The sequence below is a fragment of the Taeniopygia guttata genome, chromosome 7, assembly GCF_048771995.1.
Source record: "Taeniopygia guttata chromosome 7, bTaeGut7.mat, whole genome shotgun sequence".
Taxonomy (NCBI): domain Eukaryota; kingdom Metazoa; phylum Chordata; class Aves; order Passeriformes; family Estrildidae; genus Taeniopygia; species Taeniopygia guttata.
Window position 1 is genome coordinate 11,581,792 of NC_133032.1, and position 15,688 is coordinate 11,597,479.

Here is a 15,688-nt window from a genome sequence, read left to right on the forward strand (position 1 = left end):
CGGCGGGGCTGGGTGCGGAGCCGGGACTGGGTGCGGAGCCGGGGCTCGGTGACGGAGCCGGGGCTCGGTGCAGAGCCGGGGCTGTGTGCGGTGCTGGGACTCGGTGACGCAGCCGGGGCTCGGTGCGGTGTTGGGACTCGGTGCGGTGCTGGGACTCGGTGACGCAGCCGGGGCTCGGTGACGCAGCCGGGGCTCGGTGCGGAACCGCCGGAGCGGAGCCGAGCCGCGATGCCGCTCAAGGCCGTCATCCTGATCGGGGGCCCGCAGAAGGGTAAGTGCCCCGGCCCGCGGGCTGTCCCGCCGGCGCAGTGCCCGGCCCACCCCGCTCTGCTCCACAGGGACCCGGTTCCGGCCGCTGTCCTTCGAGGTGCCCAAGCCGCTCTTCCCCGTGGCCGGAGTGCCCATGGTGCAGCACCACATCGAAGCCTGCGCCAAGGTACGGGGGGCCGGCGGGCTGGGGCCGGGGAGGCAAGGGAGAAGTGCCATTCCTTTGCTTTCTGATCCCTTCCTCCCCAGGTGCCTGGCATGAAGGAGATCCTGCTGATGGGTTTCTACCAGCCCAACGAGGCCCTCAGCCGCTTTCTCGTATCGGCACAGCAGGAGTTCAAGGTTCCCATCAGGTGGGCAGCAACTCTCTCACTCCTAGGGCGCACACAGTGGCACAGCACCTCACCTGCCTGCCCCAGCCTGGCAGCCTCTCAGTCAGCACTCTGGCATTGGGCAGGTGTGCTATGTGGCACTGTGGATGGGCACAGCCTGGTTCCCCCATTAGTTCTGCCACTTTTCCTTTGCCTTGGCCCCTGCCCTGGATGGTTCCTGCTCCAGAGATGCCTCTCTAGCACAACTCTAAGCTGCCACAGGCTTCTTCTATGCAATGCCTGCATGAAACCCATCAGTGAATGACAGGATTATGTCTCTCCAGTCCTTCCCAATCCTGCTGCTGGTTGGTGCCACTAGACATCTGCTTCCCTAAGCCCTCCCTTTTTCCTGCTTGGCTTGTAGGTATCTGCAGGAGTACGCAGCCCTGGGCACGGGTGGTGGCATCTATCACTTCCGAGACCAGATCCTGTCAGGTGGTGCTGAGGCCTTCTTTGTCCTCAACGCAGACGTGTGCTCAGAGTTCCCCTTACAGGAGATGCTGGAGTTTCGGCAGCAGCATGGGGACATGCACAGCTTTGTCATTCTGGGTACCACAGTGAGTGGCAGTGCTGGGGAGCGGCAGAGCTGCAGTGCTCTGCTGTGGGCTTAGAAGCCAGCAGCTCCTGTGGTGGGTGGGTCCCAGACTGTGAGGCCCAGGTTTCATGTGCGCTGCCTCCCTGTGCCTACTGCTCCACCATTGCTAACACTGTCCTTGTTTCTTAGGCCAACAGGACACAGGCACTGAATTATGGCTGTATCGTGGCAAATACGGGCACACAGGAGGTACTGGAGGGCCTTGGGGAGTCGAGCACAGTGTGGGCGGCAGGTGCTGTGTCACCTGCGTGGGTCTGTGGTCCCAGTGTGTCACAGAGGGTGTCACAGAGGGGCTGCGCCCTGGGATTCATGTTTCTTCCCTCGCCTCCAGGTTCAGCACTACGTGGAGAAGCCTAGCACGTTTGTCAGTGAGATCATTAACTGTGGCATCTACCTCTTCACACCTGCCATCTTCCAGCACATTGGCGAGGTCTTCCAGAGGAACCAACAGGAGCTAGCACTGTGAGTGCCTCACTCTGCTCTGTGTCCCTCCCACCCCTCTGCTTCCTGGGGCTGCAGCAGCACGCTCATCCTCCATACTTTCTCTATCTTTTCTCCTCCTCTGCCATCACTCACTTGTTTCCTGGTCCTGCACCAGCTGTCCTTACCTTGGGTAAGTCTCCCTCTGTGTCTGCACTCGCTGCTCTCTGGGCTGGATTGATCCTAGTGGTAATGCATGTTCTCCCTCCCTTCTCCAGGCTGCTGTTTCCTCTGCTCTGCTCCTGGTCAGCTTGAGACTTTCCCTCTCCCTTTTTCTCTTCCTACCCCATTCTCATTCAGCTCTGGACAAGAGGCAGAGCAAGCCTTTTGTCTGGGAATGCTCTCCTCCCCTCTCCAGCTCTTTGCACCAGCCAGCCTGTCACCTCATATCTCTGCCACCACCCAAGTTAAAATCCAGCTGTGCAGGCTCTGGACTGGGGACGGGATCATACACCCACCTGGACTAGGTGGGGCTCTTGCACCATCAGCTTCTGGCTGAGAGCTTATTTTGGCTGTCCCTCTGCTGCTCTGGGGCTCAGTGGGGCTGTCCCAACCTAGCCTGACAGCTGGCACTCTCCCCACTTTTGGGGAGAAACGCACGGCTAGGTGGGAATCTGGGATTGTCAGAGTCCCTGAATTTGGGGAGGGTAGATCTGCTGGGGTTTTTGGCTGAGGCCATGGCTGGGGTGGGTGTCTAACAGGACTCTTGCTTCCAGAGAGGAAAGTTCCAATGGCTGGCAGCGTGCAGAAGTGATCCGGCTAGAGCAGGATGTTTTCACGGCCCTGGCTGGCAGTGGCAAACTGTATGTCTACAAAACTGATGGCTTCTGGAGCCAGATCAAGTCAGCTGGGTAAGTGCTGGAGCTGGTGTAGCAGGAGCATCAAGGGGTCTGTACCAGGGATGGGAGTGAGCTGTATCATGGCTGGGAGTGCAGGGTGCTCAGGCAGAACCCTGGGGGTGGGTGGGTGGTACTGATTTTGGATCCTCCTCTGCTCTGGTAGTGCCAGAGTGACAATAACAATCTTCTGCTTTTCCTCCTCCAGCTCTGCTATCTATGCCAGCCGCCTTTACCTGAACCAATACAGCAAAAGCCACCCAGAGAGACTGGCCCAGAACAAACCTGGAGGCCCTGTCATCCGAGGTACCATTCTGACACACTAATGCTTTTGAGACTGCCTAGGGAGGCAGTGGGACCCACGAGGGGGACCTCTCTTTATCTGAGAGGCAGGTGCTCCTGTGGGTTGCCTCCCGTGAATGCTGTGCCTTGTGTTGCAGGGAATGTGTACATCCACCCGACAGCCTCCATCGACAGCACTGCAGTGGTGAGTGCAGGCTGGGGGGCCCTGGGGCATGGCCACGCTCAGGGGTGCCAAGGGCATCATTGTCCTTGTCCTCATCACCTGCCTCTGTCCTCACAGCTGGGCCCCAACGTCTCCATTGGGGAGGGTGTGACAGTGGGCGCTGGTGTGCGTGTGCGAGAGTCCATCGTCCTGCATGGCGCCTCACTCCATGTAAGTGGGGTTTGCCTGAGGTGTCCACCCCACCCCTTGCAGGGAAGCAGCAGCACCCTGCATTCCCCTCTCCTTCACCCCAGGACCACACCTGTGTCCTCAATACCATTGTGGGCTGGGACAGCACGATTGGGCGCTGGGCCCGGGTGGAAGGAACGCCCAGCGACCCTAACCCCAACGATCCCTATGCCAAGATCGACAGCGAGACCCTTTTCCGGGACGGGCGCCTCACACCGTCCATCACAATCCTGGGTACGTTGCTGCTGTGTGGAATCACCCTGGGCCTGCTCACCGAGGCAGCTTGTCCCCTCCAGCTAAACCCTTTGCGTTCCCCTCCCAGGCTGCAGTGTCACCATTCCAGCTGAGGTCGTTATTCTCAACTCCATTGTCCTTCCACACAAGGAGCTGAGCCGAAGCTACAAAAACCAGATTATCCTGTGAGTCATGGGCAGCACCAGCCCCCTGCTCCCTGCTGTGCCCCACAACAAGAGCCTGCACTGAGGCCTCACATCCTGGGAGGTTCTCCGCACCCCCAGAGGGGTAGGTGCAGACCAGGAGCCCTGCAAGTGCCTGACTACTGCTCCAGACAGACATTAAAGCTGATGAGCATCAGCCTTGCATGCTGCTTCTCTTGCAGCCCAGGGACCAGCCCTGGGCCAGGGTGAAGGCTTTGGGGACAGTAGGTGACTCTGGTGCAAGCCTGTGTGCATATGCAGGGAGCACTTGCTGCGTGCAGGGTCTTGGGTCCAACTTTGTGTGTTTCTCCACCAAAGGGCACTACCAGCACCACCTTGCCACTCCTACCCTGCACTATTTGCTGTCTGCAACTCCCTGGAAGGTCTTGGCCCATCTCCAAGACCTGGGGGCTTTGAATGTGCCTGTCATGTGTAGGCAGCTCACCCACAGGAACAGACTGAGGGCTCTTGATTTCAGCATGATTGCAACAGCTTGAGCTGGGCTCCTGCCTACTGCTGGGAAAACAGCAGTGCCAGGCTGTCCTAAGGGCACTGGCACACACATGAAGGCTGGGTCAGACTAGTGGTCTGCTGGCCCTGGAGGGAGTTGCAATAACACCCCTTTCCGCAGTACCACCTCTGCCCCCTGGGCTCAGTGTGTGCCAGGAGAGCTGCCAGCCCTACCAAGCCTGCTTCTTGTCAGGTTAAGACCTGTGCCTGCTGCTTAGGCAGGGCTCAGGGTGAGGGCAGCAAGCCCCTGCTACCCTGGTGGGCCAACAGCCTCCTTCACACCAGCATGGCTGGAGCTTGGGGGGCTCACTGCATATCTCCCCTTGTCACCAGCCACATCCACTGGGCACCAGAGCAATCAACTTAGCAAGTGGCAGAGATTTAACACCTCACCTTGTGTCAAAAACCTGATTTCATGGAAGGCAGTTTTCTCCTGAGCCTGGCATAGATTATCTACAGTAACCAATGCTGCCCTTTATCCTTTTACCTCCCTGGTTTTGACCTCTGTGCTAAAGCCCTGCCCTCCACCAAGGGCCCCATCATGCCTCTCATTTTCAGCAGGGCACTGCATTAGGCATTCTCTATCCATCCAGTTCCATCCCAGTTCAATGGTTTTGGAGTAAATCCTTGCTCCTAGCCTGTGCCTTCCTGTGCCAGTTCTCCTGTGGTCCTGGGCAGGGATTAGCTGTTCCCTAGCTTTAAGCACATTAAACTCCTTCAGTTTTGCCTCTGCCTTGGATGTGTTAATTTCCTTGCCCTCTGGTGTTACACTCCTTCGCTGGGGAAAACTGAGCCAAAGTACTTGCTTTTGGGATTGCACATGAATTTTCTCCCATGTGCCCCATCTGGTCTGGCTTTTAGTAGGGACAAAGGTTTATTGGCTGCTTGATGTGGCACAGGGGGCAGTTCTTACCCCTGTTGTGTAATGCCTCTTCCCTAAACTCCCTCTGCACTGGTTGCCCCTTCTGCACAGTCATCTGGGGGACAAGCATGATCCCGCTTCCCCCTCTTGGAGGGAAAGAGCTGTACATCCCAGCCCTGCTTGGGCTTTGCGCACCTCTAGCACTGCCTGAGCTGGAGGGGAGGAAGGAGTTAAAAAGGCCTCCACTATGGTGCCAGGAAGTCTGGAAACACTTTAAGGTTGTCCTGCCCTGAGCAGCAACAGCTCCAATTACTTGAGGCCAACATCTGGGCTCAGAGAGGGGCCTCCCACATCCGGGGCTGCAGAGCAGAATGGGGTGGGAGGGGGCTGTGCCTGCCCTCCCAAAGCGGGGGTTCTGTGGAGCATTGCTCAGCTCTTGTCTGCTGCACAGCCACGCTCCAGTGAGCCCCAACCCCTGACAGCAGCAGGGCAGGACAGACAGCAGCCACAGCCAGGTGTGTTTTGCTGCAAACTTTTAATACAAACCCAATTCAAAGTACAAGCACTAGTATAGTGTCCCTGCCACCACAGCTGGACAGAGCCAGCTCTGCTCCCCAGTCCCCAGGGAGGCACCCCAGGGAAGCAGAGCAGAGCTTTGAGCTCGGCACAGTCACCCCACAGGCAGCTGCCTGCTCCTGCAGCCTTTGCTGCTCCTCCAGTGCCGAGGGAGCCACTGCTGCGGGCTACACAGGAGAAGGGAAGAACCGGCCCACCTTCTTCGGGGTTGGCCCCTGCCTGCGTGGGGAGAGATGAGTCAGGGGTACAAAGCGAGCTCCCCTGGGCCCCCACCCACGCCCGACAGCACTCACGGGGGCTGGGTGGCCGTGCCCACGCAGCTCCTCAGGGTGCTGGGGAGGCAGCAGGTACCAGCTGGGCTCAGCTGGCCTGGCTTGGGCTCCGGAGAGGCAATGGGCTGGAAGAAGGGTTCTGCAGGAGAGATTGGGGACAGCTATCTCACCCCAGCCATGGACAACCAGGACCCTTCAAAGAAGCCGAAGGCCACGGTGGGTGGGGGCTGGGGCTCCTGTGCTCACCACATTCACGCCCCAGGGCTGGCACTGGCACCAGGTTCTCCTGCTCTGTCTCCACAAAGCCTCTCCAGAAGCTGGGTGGCAGTGAAAGGAGACGAGCCACCACCTGGGCAGAGAGAGGTGTAGGATGGGGACACTAGCAGTGCCCAGGGTACACCCCACACCTCAGGGACCCCTCACCTTGCACTGCCGAGGCGTGTCCTCCATGATGGCCAGTGGTGTGGGGTTGGCTGAGCTGTATCCCACCAGCGTAGGGCCAAACACACGGGACAGGTTGAGCACATCCATCTTGCAGTCAGGGCTGTGTGACACCCTGCAGGTGGGGGACAAAGGGCATGAGCATGCTGCCCAGCCCAGGGGCTCCTCATCCACATCTTCCCCACTCTAGGGCACAAAGCCTGTGTGAGGGGCAGAGAGATGGGGGATGGGGACAGACCCCTGCCAGGATGAGCCACTCACCTAAGCAGGTGCAGCATGAGGAAGGCCAGGGTATCCCTGTTGGCCGGGGGCAGCTTGCTCACCACATGGCGCAGGGCTGTGTCACTGGCAGCATCATCAGGGATGTCTGTGGCAGTGCCAGGGAGCAGTGTTAGGGGAGAAGCAGTCCCTTCCCCCTCCCTCACCTCGGGACCCCCTGCTCACCAGCAGCCCTCAGGAAGGCAGGGTGGAGGCTGAAGGTGACCAGTGGCTCCTTGAGTCCCCGCAGAAAATCCTTGAGCACCCCACACACCACATGGATGTCAGTCACGCTGCTGAGGGCGGGCAGCGTGCCCCCAGCCCGCAGCAGCTTCCGCTTCCACTCCCGCACCAGCTGCTCCGCGCCTGGCACCCGGTACAGCCCTGTCTGGGGCACAGGGAAAAGGGCTCAACCCCTGGGAACCACAGCACTGCCACCTCCCCCATCCTGGCCCCTACCTCTGTCAAGCCTCGTGTCTCCACCTCGGTAACACACTGCACCACCAGTGTGGGCACCAGGGGTGGCGTGGACGGCGCGAAGTCAGCCAGCACACCCTGGGGAGAACAATGCCAACGCTGTGCCCACCACCCAGCCCTGTAGCCAGGGTGGGCAGAGGCTCAGCATTCTAGGGCCAGTAGCCCGGAAGCCTCATGAGGACATGGAGAGCACTGCCGTGCCCCCCTCACCTCGTGGGGCCAGGCGTGGTGGCGAGGCCTGGGTGTGCAGAGGCTGGGGCACTGCTCCCGACACTTGGTGTGTAGAATCAGCTGGCACTGGCAGCACTTGATGGCCGTCTTCCCAAAGCGGATGCGGGAACCACAGACACGACATGGCTCAGGGCGGATCACCTGAAGAGGGGAACAGGGTCAGGGGCCCCCCTTCTTGCAGATACCCAGTAACACTCCTTTATCTTCTCCCAGCCAAGTCCCACTGTCTCCATCCATTCCCCTTGCAGGCAGAGCTAAGGGGATGGGAAATGAAGGACAGCCTTGCCCCCCACTGCATAACTCCCCTGCCCACCTCCCCAGAGAGAGGTCGGGTCACGCACCGTTTTAGAGGTGAACTTGTGCTGGACTGGTGGGAGACTCCGTGGAGGTGAGGGGAAGGGGGCTGCTGCTGGCTGTCCCACTGAGCTGCCCTCAGTGTGGCTCTCCTGCCCCGCAGCAGGGCGGCCCAGATCTTCACTGGTGCCCCAAACCGTAGTCAGCTCTGCAGAGGGAGGCCGTGGAGGGAGACCTGAAAGGCAAGCTACTCCATCTACCAGCTAGGATGTGAGGAGGCTTCCCACCTCCCAGGGAGTCTCTGCACGAGCCAGTGGCATTTGGCATGTCCAGAGGGCCCTAGTACCTCCACAGTGGGGACAAGCATTCCCCAACAGATCCCCTCCTTCCCCCGTGACAGCAGCACCTGGTCCCATACCACCCATCAAACCCCTTCTCAGCCCTTCCTGTGACCTGCATGGGTGGAGACACGATGTCCCTGGCGAGAGCGGCGTTGAGGCACCAGAACGGCAGGCGGGAGGCTGTCAGCAGGGCCTGGGACCTCAGCAGGAGGGGGCATAGAGGGGACACTCATCTGGCAAAGTAGGAGGCCAATAAGATACGTGACTGCAGCCCCACAGTTCTCCAACATCTCCCAAATGACCTCTGGTCCACCTGATCCCCATCCCTGTGGTCCTGCACAGCCAGGGATGCTGCCACCATGGGTACGGGGGGATGTAGGCTTCAGGGCAGTGGTCCAGAATAGCCAGGGATGCTGTCCCTACTGGGACCAAGGTGATACAGGCTGAAGGACACAGGCACCCAGAGGAGACAGCTGAGCACTGTCCCCACAGCATCCACAGGACTGATGGCTGCAGCATTGCCTTCTGGCACTGGGAAAGCCCACGCACCTCATCCCGGCCCAGGGCATGCTGGGGTCTCTACTCACAGCATTATGGGGTACCACAGAAGAACGGTGCCGCTTTGCCATCACCACAGGGCCAACCTGAGGGGCCAGGGACACACGCTGGAAACAGAAGACAGCGTGAAGAGCAGGCAGAGACACCCCTCCTCTCCGATATTTCCCCACTCCCCAGAGTACCCAAGCCAAGTGGCCTCAGCCCAACAAAAAGTCCCAGTCTCACCCTACTCCCCAAGCACTTCAGGCCCCACACCGGGCATCATGAAGATTCAGGCTTCCCCACCAGGTCAGAGCCAGTCCTGGGGCTGGGGAAAGCCAGGTCAGGCCTGCAATGCAGAGGTGTGAGCAGAGCAGGGTGCGGGATGCCCACACACGGTGATGAATTATTGAGGAGCCCAGCTGGGCTACGGTGGAGCATAATGGACTTTCTATTGATCATGGGAGGTTTGCCAAGAGACGATGCTCCCAGCACAGCATCAGTAAATTAAATTCCCTGCCAGGCTTCTTGCAGCCTCCTGTACTAGGATGGAGAAGTATCTGGGTGTCCTCACCTTGCATGGCACAGGGCCAGCATCCCAGCCTGGGATGCACACTGGGACCTGGGTGGGCAGAAGGACCCAAAGGGCACATTGGAGTGTGATCAAAGCTGGGGGATCCTCACCCACACAGAGGCACAGACACCACCTCAACACCAGCCCCCAAAACTGCCACATCCCAGCATTTCCTTGTACCTGCCTGTCCGGAGCTTTGCGCTTCAGGGTCCGCACCACCGTCATATCAACATCCTGAAAGGCAGCAGGGAGTCTGAGGCTGCATCAGGCCAGGGGCATCCCCAACATTCATCTCCAGCTCTGACAGCAACCCACCCCTAACCATGGATATACAAAGGGGCTGTGCCACTGCAGAAGTGAGAGCAAAACTACCCCTCACTATTGGGGTAAACCCTGAGACTCGCAGCCGAACACTTCTTACCACGTCGTCCTCAGTGCGGTCATAGCTGATATCCGAGTGGGACAGCAGGGACTGGCACGACTCATCCACTGCAGATGACCTGCAGAATGAGCTCAGCTGGAGCAATTGCCCCCTCAGCCTACTTGGGCAGCTACTCCTGGGAACCCGCAGCTGATGCCTCTGCAGAGCCCAGGCACCTGCTTGCCCAGCCAGCCCCTCAAGCCCAGCAGTGATGAGGGGAAGAGGGGCACAGCCGACCTCAGGGCTGCCCGAGGTGAGGACCACCAGCCCTGCTCACCTCCTGATGGGTGCCAAGGCTGCCCCAAGGCGCCGGCCAGCCAGGGCACTGAGAACAGAGCACTGCTCCCTGCTCAGTGCCTCGTTGCCCCATGGTTCCCGCGTCAGCAGCTCAAGGACCAGCTGAAGTTTTCGCTCCTGCAAATGAAACAGGGTGGTGGTGAGCAGGTGGAGGGCCCCACAGTCAGCCCCACAGGGTACCCCTGCGGCCAGCCCCCTGACCTGCTTCTCCAGCTCAGCCTCTGCCCGGTGCCGCTTCTTCATCTCCACCTCCACCTGGTTTCGGGCGTGCTTGAGCTTCACCTCCAGCGCTGCCCGCTCGGCCTCCACACGGGCCAGCTGCTCGCGGGCACGACGCCCATCCTGCTCCAGCCGGCAGCATCTCTGCCGCGTCGCCTCAAAGCACCGAGCGATGCGGATGCAGTCTGGGGACAACAGCAGCGGGTGGTCAGCCGGGACGGGGGGCCAGCCCCCAGCTTCCCCAGACCAGCCCGGCGGCAGAGGCGAGGGTGCCGAAGGGTTACACACACCCACCTTCCTCCACGCTGCCGCCGAGCTCCAGGAGCTGCAGCCCCTGCTCCAGCTGGGCCAGGAGCCGCCCGCAACGCTGCCGCAGCATCCCGCCGCCCGGGACGGGACGGGGCCGGGCCCTCGCAGCCAGGCACCCCCTTTCCACGTATCCACCCGCAGCTCCTGCCCCACGCTTTCCTCCGACCGCCGGGATACTCCGTGGAGCCTCGGGACGGCGCAGGCGAGGGGGCGAGAGGCCCTCCCGGCCGGCCTATGTGGGCCGGGGGCCGGGGTGGAGCCCGTCCCGGCCCCGCCTCCTCCTCCCGCCGCCGCCGGGGTCCCACCCGCCGTCCCGGCGGCTGCCGGTGCGGTGCGGCATTCCCGGGATCTTAGGGCGTGGGATGCCCCGGGGTACGGGTGGCAGCACTGGCTGCAGGGTTGCGGGGCAGGGTGGGGGTTGCCTTTGGGGGCGGGGGGTGCCCAAGCACTGGGTATACCTGATGAGAGCACCTAAGGGGTGCAGGGGCAGTGGGTTCGGGGTGCTCGGGGCGTGCAGGGGCATCGGGGGAACCAGCGGGCGTGGGAGCACTGGGGTAGAGGGATGCTGGAGGGGGCACCACTTTCCCACGCCCGCATCCCGGGAAGGGCGCGGGTATGGCCGGAGGAGCCGATGTCCTTGTCCGCTGTCCCCCAGCGCTGTGTCCCGCATACCGAGCGGCGGGGATCCCCCGCGCCGGGTCTCCCGGCCTGTGTCCTGCAGATGGAGCCACCTCCCCGCCGCAAAGCCCCGTCGCTGCGCGCGTAGCCCGTACTCGGTCCCCGGGTCCCTTGCCCGGGGGGCGCCCAGGGCCGCCCCGGCCCCTGTCCCCTCCCTGCCGCAGCCCCCGGTCCCTGGCGGCCCTGCTTTCCCGCAGGAGGGTCGGGACAGGGTGCGGGGGGCGCCGGTGAAAGGCAGCTCCCCCTCCCCGGTGCCTGTCCCGACCTGCTACGAATACCGGGAATAGCAGCAGGGCCGGCGGCAGGGCTGGGCGTGCAGGTCCTTGCGCATACAGACACACACACCCACATAAAAATACACATGAACAGCTCGCAGAATCTTCGCGGGTCTTCACGCCTCCCCGGCTGACACTGACCAGGAGAAGAGGTTTTGCACCCTGTGGATACACTGCACCAGGTCCATCCCAGCACCTCGGTGACTCTTGGGAGTGGCTGTGGGCTCAACAGGCTCCCCTTTCTGTGCCAGTCCCTCAATCAGAGCCTAGGTAGTGGCAAGAAAGGGGTATGGTGGACTACTATTACATGCCAGGGATGTGTCTCAGGCACTCAGTGAGAAAATAGCCAGGATGTGTAAAATAACTACAGGGCTCGTGTCACTCCAAGGGCTGAACCTAATCAGCGTTTGTGACTGACATTGTGTGGTCCTGGGGACACTGGCCAAGATACTGCCAGATGGGTGCTGCTGCCTGGGCCCCAGACAGTGCCAAGGCACGGTCCCCCTTTGGGACAGAGACCATCGTGGGCTGTGACAGGCTGGAAGCACCCTGGCAAGGCTTTGCTCCATCCTGTGCCAGACCATGGGGAGCAGAGGGTGCTTCTCAGCAAAGCTCCTTCCTCCCAAGGTTGAATATGAGTCAGGTTTTGGAGCGACTTTAATTACTACTGGATCGATAGGCTCAGCATGGCCGAGCAAAATCCAATTGCAGCCCAGGGGCCTGCCTGCTCAGCCCTCCCTGCCTGCTCAGCCCTCCCTGCCTACCTCTGGGGAGGCATGTGCTGCCTCTCTGTGGATGCTCCTCAATCCCACTAGCCCAGCACCCAGCCATGGGAGGTTAGACCCCATCATGCATATGGAACCAGCACCCTAGCAGGGGACCAGCATTCCTGGAGCAGGACAGCAGATGGAGATGCCCCAGCCTTGCCAGTGCTACCCATGGGAACACACACACCCCCCTGAACACTTTTCCATACCGAATGCATGGAGCAGGTCTGTGGTCCTGGACCCACCTTGCACCCTGGGCACAAGCCTGGGAACCTCCAGGAGGGCAGAGTGGCCTTGGCACCATGCAGGCATCCCCTGTTATGCCCAGGGATGGGTGGGGGGCACTTGCCACCCATCCTGTGTCCCCGTCACCGCCTGCTACCCCCTCCTAAGCCACCCTGGCTTGGCCAGGTACTGCATAAATAGCTGTTTGTGTCTCCACTCGGCCCCTGCGTGGGAAATAATATCGGCTGATGGAACATAATGCCCTGCTTCACATGTTCAATTTTATCATTTTCCGAGGCAGGCAATCTTCGTTTAAAGCTGAATGGGTTGGGGAATGTTAATGAAGCGCCGGTGCTGCTCTGCACCGCGCTTTATCTCTTCGAGAATAATTTGGGTGAGCTCGGAAATAGAGTTCCCAGTCCCAATTCAAGTGGCGGCAGCACCGCATGCCGATAAAAGTGTAATTCCTGGCCAGCGCGTGGCCCTGAATACATGACAATTTAACTCTTGGGGCCCCGCTGGGATATGCTGCCTGCAGCTGCCTGCTGCCTGCCTCGGGCCCCTCTGTCCTGCGTGCCCAGCACCAGCGTGGGTGCTCATCCCAGGCAGGATGCGATCTGTCACTCCCACTCACTCCAGCCACAGAGCGAAGGGTGCAGACCGGGGAGGAGAGATAAGAGGGCTGGAGCTGAGCTGGAAGAAATCAGTCTCCCTGGACAGACAGGACCCCACAGGCAGATCCACGGGGTGCTCTGGGATTGGGGCTCTGCTGGGAGAGAGATGCCCGGGCACTGAGAGAGAGGGATGATGAGAGGGAAGGAGGGAGGGGCTGTGTTGGGGAACAGGCAGGAGGGAGAGAGCAGGGGAGAGAGGTCCAAGGGAGCATCACTTCCAGACAGACTGGCAGACCAGCTGGGTGCTTATGGGCCAAGGGCACATGGCTGAGTGAAGGACTCCCCCAGGAGTCCACCTAGGACTTGGTGATCATTGAGGGGAGCAAAGATAACTTGCAGAAGGTGTTTGCTGGTCCTGGAAGGAGAAATTCAGGTTAGTAGGAGCAAGCAGCCTTGGCCACAAAGGGAAAGCCTTGGGTGGTCTGCTTGGTCTTGCTCTAAGCCCAGCCAAGGTCTGTCTCCAGCTCTCTTCAGCTGTGCTCTAGCCGCAGGTTCCTGCATAAGGTGATCCTCGAGTCCTACCTGAACCTCACTGTCCCGGACCCAGCTCCTGTGGCCTTCAGATGTAGTGGGTGGGTGTTCCCAGGGCAGCACAGTGCCCTCAGAGCAATGGTGCCTCAATCCTCAGCCGCCTCACCCTGAAGACTCTGGGAAGGCGGTGTCTTGGCCCAGCAAGGGGTCAGCAGGGCCTCTTGGGCACGACTCTGGGCCATCTCTGGTGGGGCAGTAACAGACCCTTCCCCTGGGAATGAATGGGGCGGGCAGGTTTCCAGCACCGTTAATCAGGGCTGCAAGAGCCAGGATTAATGTGCACTCCAAGGCTCTCCAGTCCCAGCTGTGATCCAGCCCTCTGCTCTCAGCCAGAGCCGCCTCCACGCGCTGAATTATCAGCCTGAGTAATTAAGTGGAGAGCTTTGTTTTAATGCAGACATCTGATGCCTTCGCACCGAGGAGCACAACAACTGTCGCGGGTGTTTATGCTCCGTGCAACACATCTGGCTCACGGGGAGAAAATCCATCTCCACCGCTGTGCGAGATTAAAGGGAACGCAGCTCGGGTGTGGAAAAGGGAAGCAGAGCTCTGCAGCCAGCATGGTGGGCAGGACCCATCCCCCTGTATCATCCCACCGGCCCCTTGCACCCCGCTGGCAGGAGGCTCCGGTCCAGGGCTGCCCGGCAAAACACGCGTCACCTCTGCGCCTCGGCATGCAAGGCAGCACAACGCGTTGTGAGATGAGGGATAATTGCAGGCTTGGAGATAAATGGAAATAGGGCAAAATAAAACACGGGTTTATCAGAAGTAGATGGTGCCTGGCTCACCTGATACCTGCTCTTGATAAGAGAACTGGCTGTTGGAGGAGGAGGGATGCAGATCTAAAAGCAGCCACTGTGCCATGCAGAAAATTATTGCTTTGCACAGATTAGGGGATTAGCACCAGTGCAAGGAGCTGGAAAGAGGCTAGTGTGGGAAGAAGCCAGGCTGTAGGAAGAGAGGAGATAGCATGCAGGGGAGTGGATCCTGCTGGGACCACTTTGGCTTCGCCTCATTTAATAGCTTCCTCTGTTGCCCCAAAAATGGGGGCTGTGAGGAAATCTGCTGATGGTGCAAAAACACAGATCTCCTGTCTCTGCTTGGCCCCTGAATCACTATGCTTTGTTCATCACACGCACTTGCAATGTCTGACTAGTCACATGGATTTAGTGCTCTTCTTATGGGGCAGCTTGGCTGGCCTGACACTGAGGTGAGCTGTGCTGTCATGAGCCCCTTCTCCGCAAGCTTAGCCCGGCATCTCATGATCCCCAACACTTTGTGAGTGCTACTAGTAGAAGGATTCCCTCACTTGCTGCCCTGTGGCAGGGCTTTTTCCATCAGAGAGCTTGCCATTGCCTCCAGTCCCTCAATCCCCTGGCTGGCTGCTTGGCCATGCTGGGACAGGGAAGGGGCTGAAGGGGACAGAAAGAGGGACTCGTCAGTGAGGGGAAAGGAGACTCCAGCTGGGAGTGTAACTGCAGCATGTGGTGCTCCCAGTGTGAGCATCAAAGGAACCCCATTGAGAAAAACGATTTTAACAAAGAAAAGCTCCAGGTGGTTTCCAGCAAAAACCACTCTCTCTGTTGCTCCCCTACTGAGAAAAACATGTCAAAATTTGGCAGGAGACCTCTGACCCTGATCTAGTCGAGAAGCAAATGCCGTTGTGCTTGAATGAAGCTGCCTCGCTGAGACTCATCGTACTCCCCGTAGTGTTGAGTAGTCAGGGCTGGTGCAGCTCTGCTCCCCAGAAGGGCTGCCAGTTGGGACCATGTGCTGGAATATGCTGTGCCTGGACATGCAGATACTCGAGGGGTTTTGGCAAAATCTGGCAACAAAAACAGAGCAGGGGGTGTTTGAAGGAGTGGCACAAAATCATTCAACTCTCTGGCAGGCTGGGGTAATTTGAGGCTGGGAAATGTGAGCTGAAGCAGCAGGGGCCACATAGCCACCTCAGGGCAAGCAGGCTGATTTATTGCCTGCATGAGCCCAAATTGCAGTCCATGCTGGGGGGAGAGGCAGGACCAGATCCCCCGCCTAGAGAGGCTCATTGCAGAACAGCAGAAATGCCACGCATAGTAGACGCATGGGAACAGCTTGAGACATCCCATCCAGTCATGCCTCGCTGGCCATGACTGCTACCCACGCTCAGTGCCTCCTCCCAGCCAGAGCTCTGCAAGCAGGGCCCATGGCAGGGGCAGAAGAGCCCTGAAGCAGCCTTAGGCATCGGGAGATGGTGGCC

At 59.9% G+C, this 15,688-nt stretch overlaps 2 protein-coding genes across 10 annotated transcripts; one reads left to right on the forward strand and one right to left on the reverse strand.

The window, feature by feature from the left end:
* Nucleotides 1-31: 31 nt before the first annotated feature.
* On the forward strand, nucleotides 32-4,923 carry GMPPA (GDP-mannose pyrophosphorylase A). 8 transcript variants are annotated; one of them, XM_072932119.1, is made up of 14 exons: nucleotides 45-99; nucleotides 174-271; nucleotides 339-436; nucleotides 517-620; nucleotides 1,003-1,195; nucleotides 1,363-1,422; nucleotides 1,565-1,695; nucleotides 1,832-1,846; nucleotides 2,430-2,564; nucleotides 2,758-2,855; nucleotides 2,990-3,036; nucleotides 3,133-3,225; nucleotides 3,309-3,477; nucleotides 3,566-4,923. In XM_072932119.1, the coding sequence occupies exons 2-14, from the start codon at nucleotides 229-231 to the stop codon at nucleotides 3,664-3,666; spliced, it is 1,287 nt and encodes a 428-aa protein (XP_072788220.1). In that variant the 5' UTR covers nucleotides 45-99; nucleotides 174-228; the 3' UTR covers nucleotides 3,667-4,923. The 8 variants fall into 8 exon arrangements, with proteins under 8 accessions (XP_072788221.1, XP_072788223.1, XP_072788222.1 ...); XM_072932118.1 differs by having other exon boundaries at nucleotides 77-94; nucleotides 132-271; XM_030277363.4 differs by having other exon boundaries at nucleotides 35-271; nucleotides 368-436.
* A 648-nt stretch (nucleotides 4,924-5,571) lies between these two features.
* On the reverse strand, nucleotides 5,572-10,668 carry LOC115495947 (rac GTPase-activating protein 1). 2 transcript variants are annotated; one of them, XM_030277362.4, is made up of 16 exons: nucleotides 10,285-10,668; nucleotides 9,973-10,175; nucleotides 9,752-9,888; nucleotides 9,475-9,553; nucleotides 9,234-9,287; nucleotides 8,530-8,607; nucleotides 8,055-8,175; nucleotides 7,649-7,809; nucleotides 7,287-7,448; nucleotides 7,059-7,154; nucleotides 6,786-6,987; nucleotides 6,603-6,708; nucleotides 6,324-6,456; nucleotides 6,147-6,249; nucleotides 5,922-6,039; nucleotides 5,572-5,847 (listed from the first exon to the last, which is right to left on the reverse strand). In XM_030277362.4, the coding sequence occupies exons 1-16, from the start codon at nucleotides 10,367-10,369 to the stop codon at nucleotides 5,796-5,798; spliced, it is 1,890 nt and encodes a 629-aa protein (XP_030133222.4). In that variant the 5' UTR covers nucleotides 10,370-10,668; the 3' UTR covers nucleotides 5,572-5,795. The 2 variants fall into 2 exon arrangements, with proteins under 2 accessions (XP_030133222.4, XP_030133221.4); XM_030277361.4 differs by having other exon boundaries at nucleotides 7,649-7,836.
* Between the last annotated feature and the right edge of the window lie 5,020 nt (nucleotides 10,669-15,688).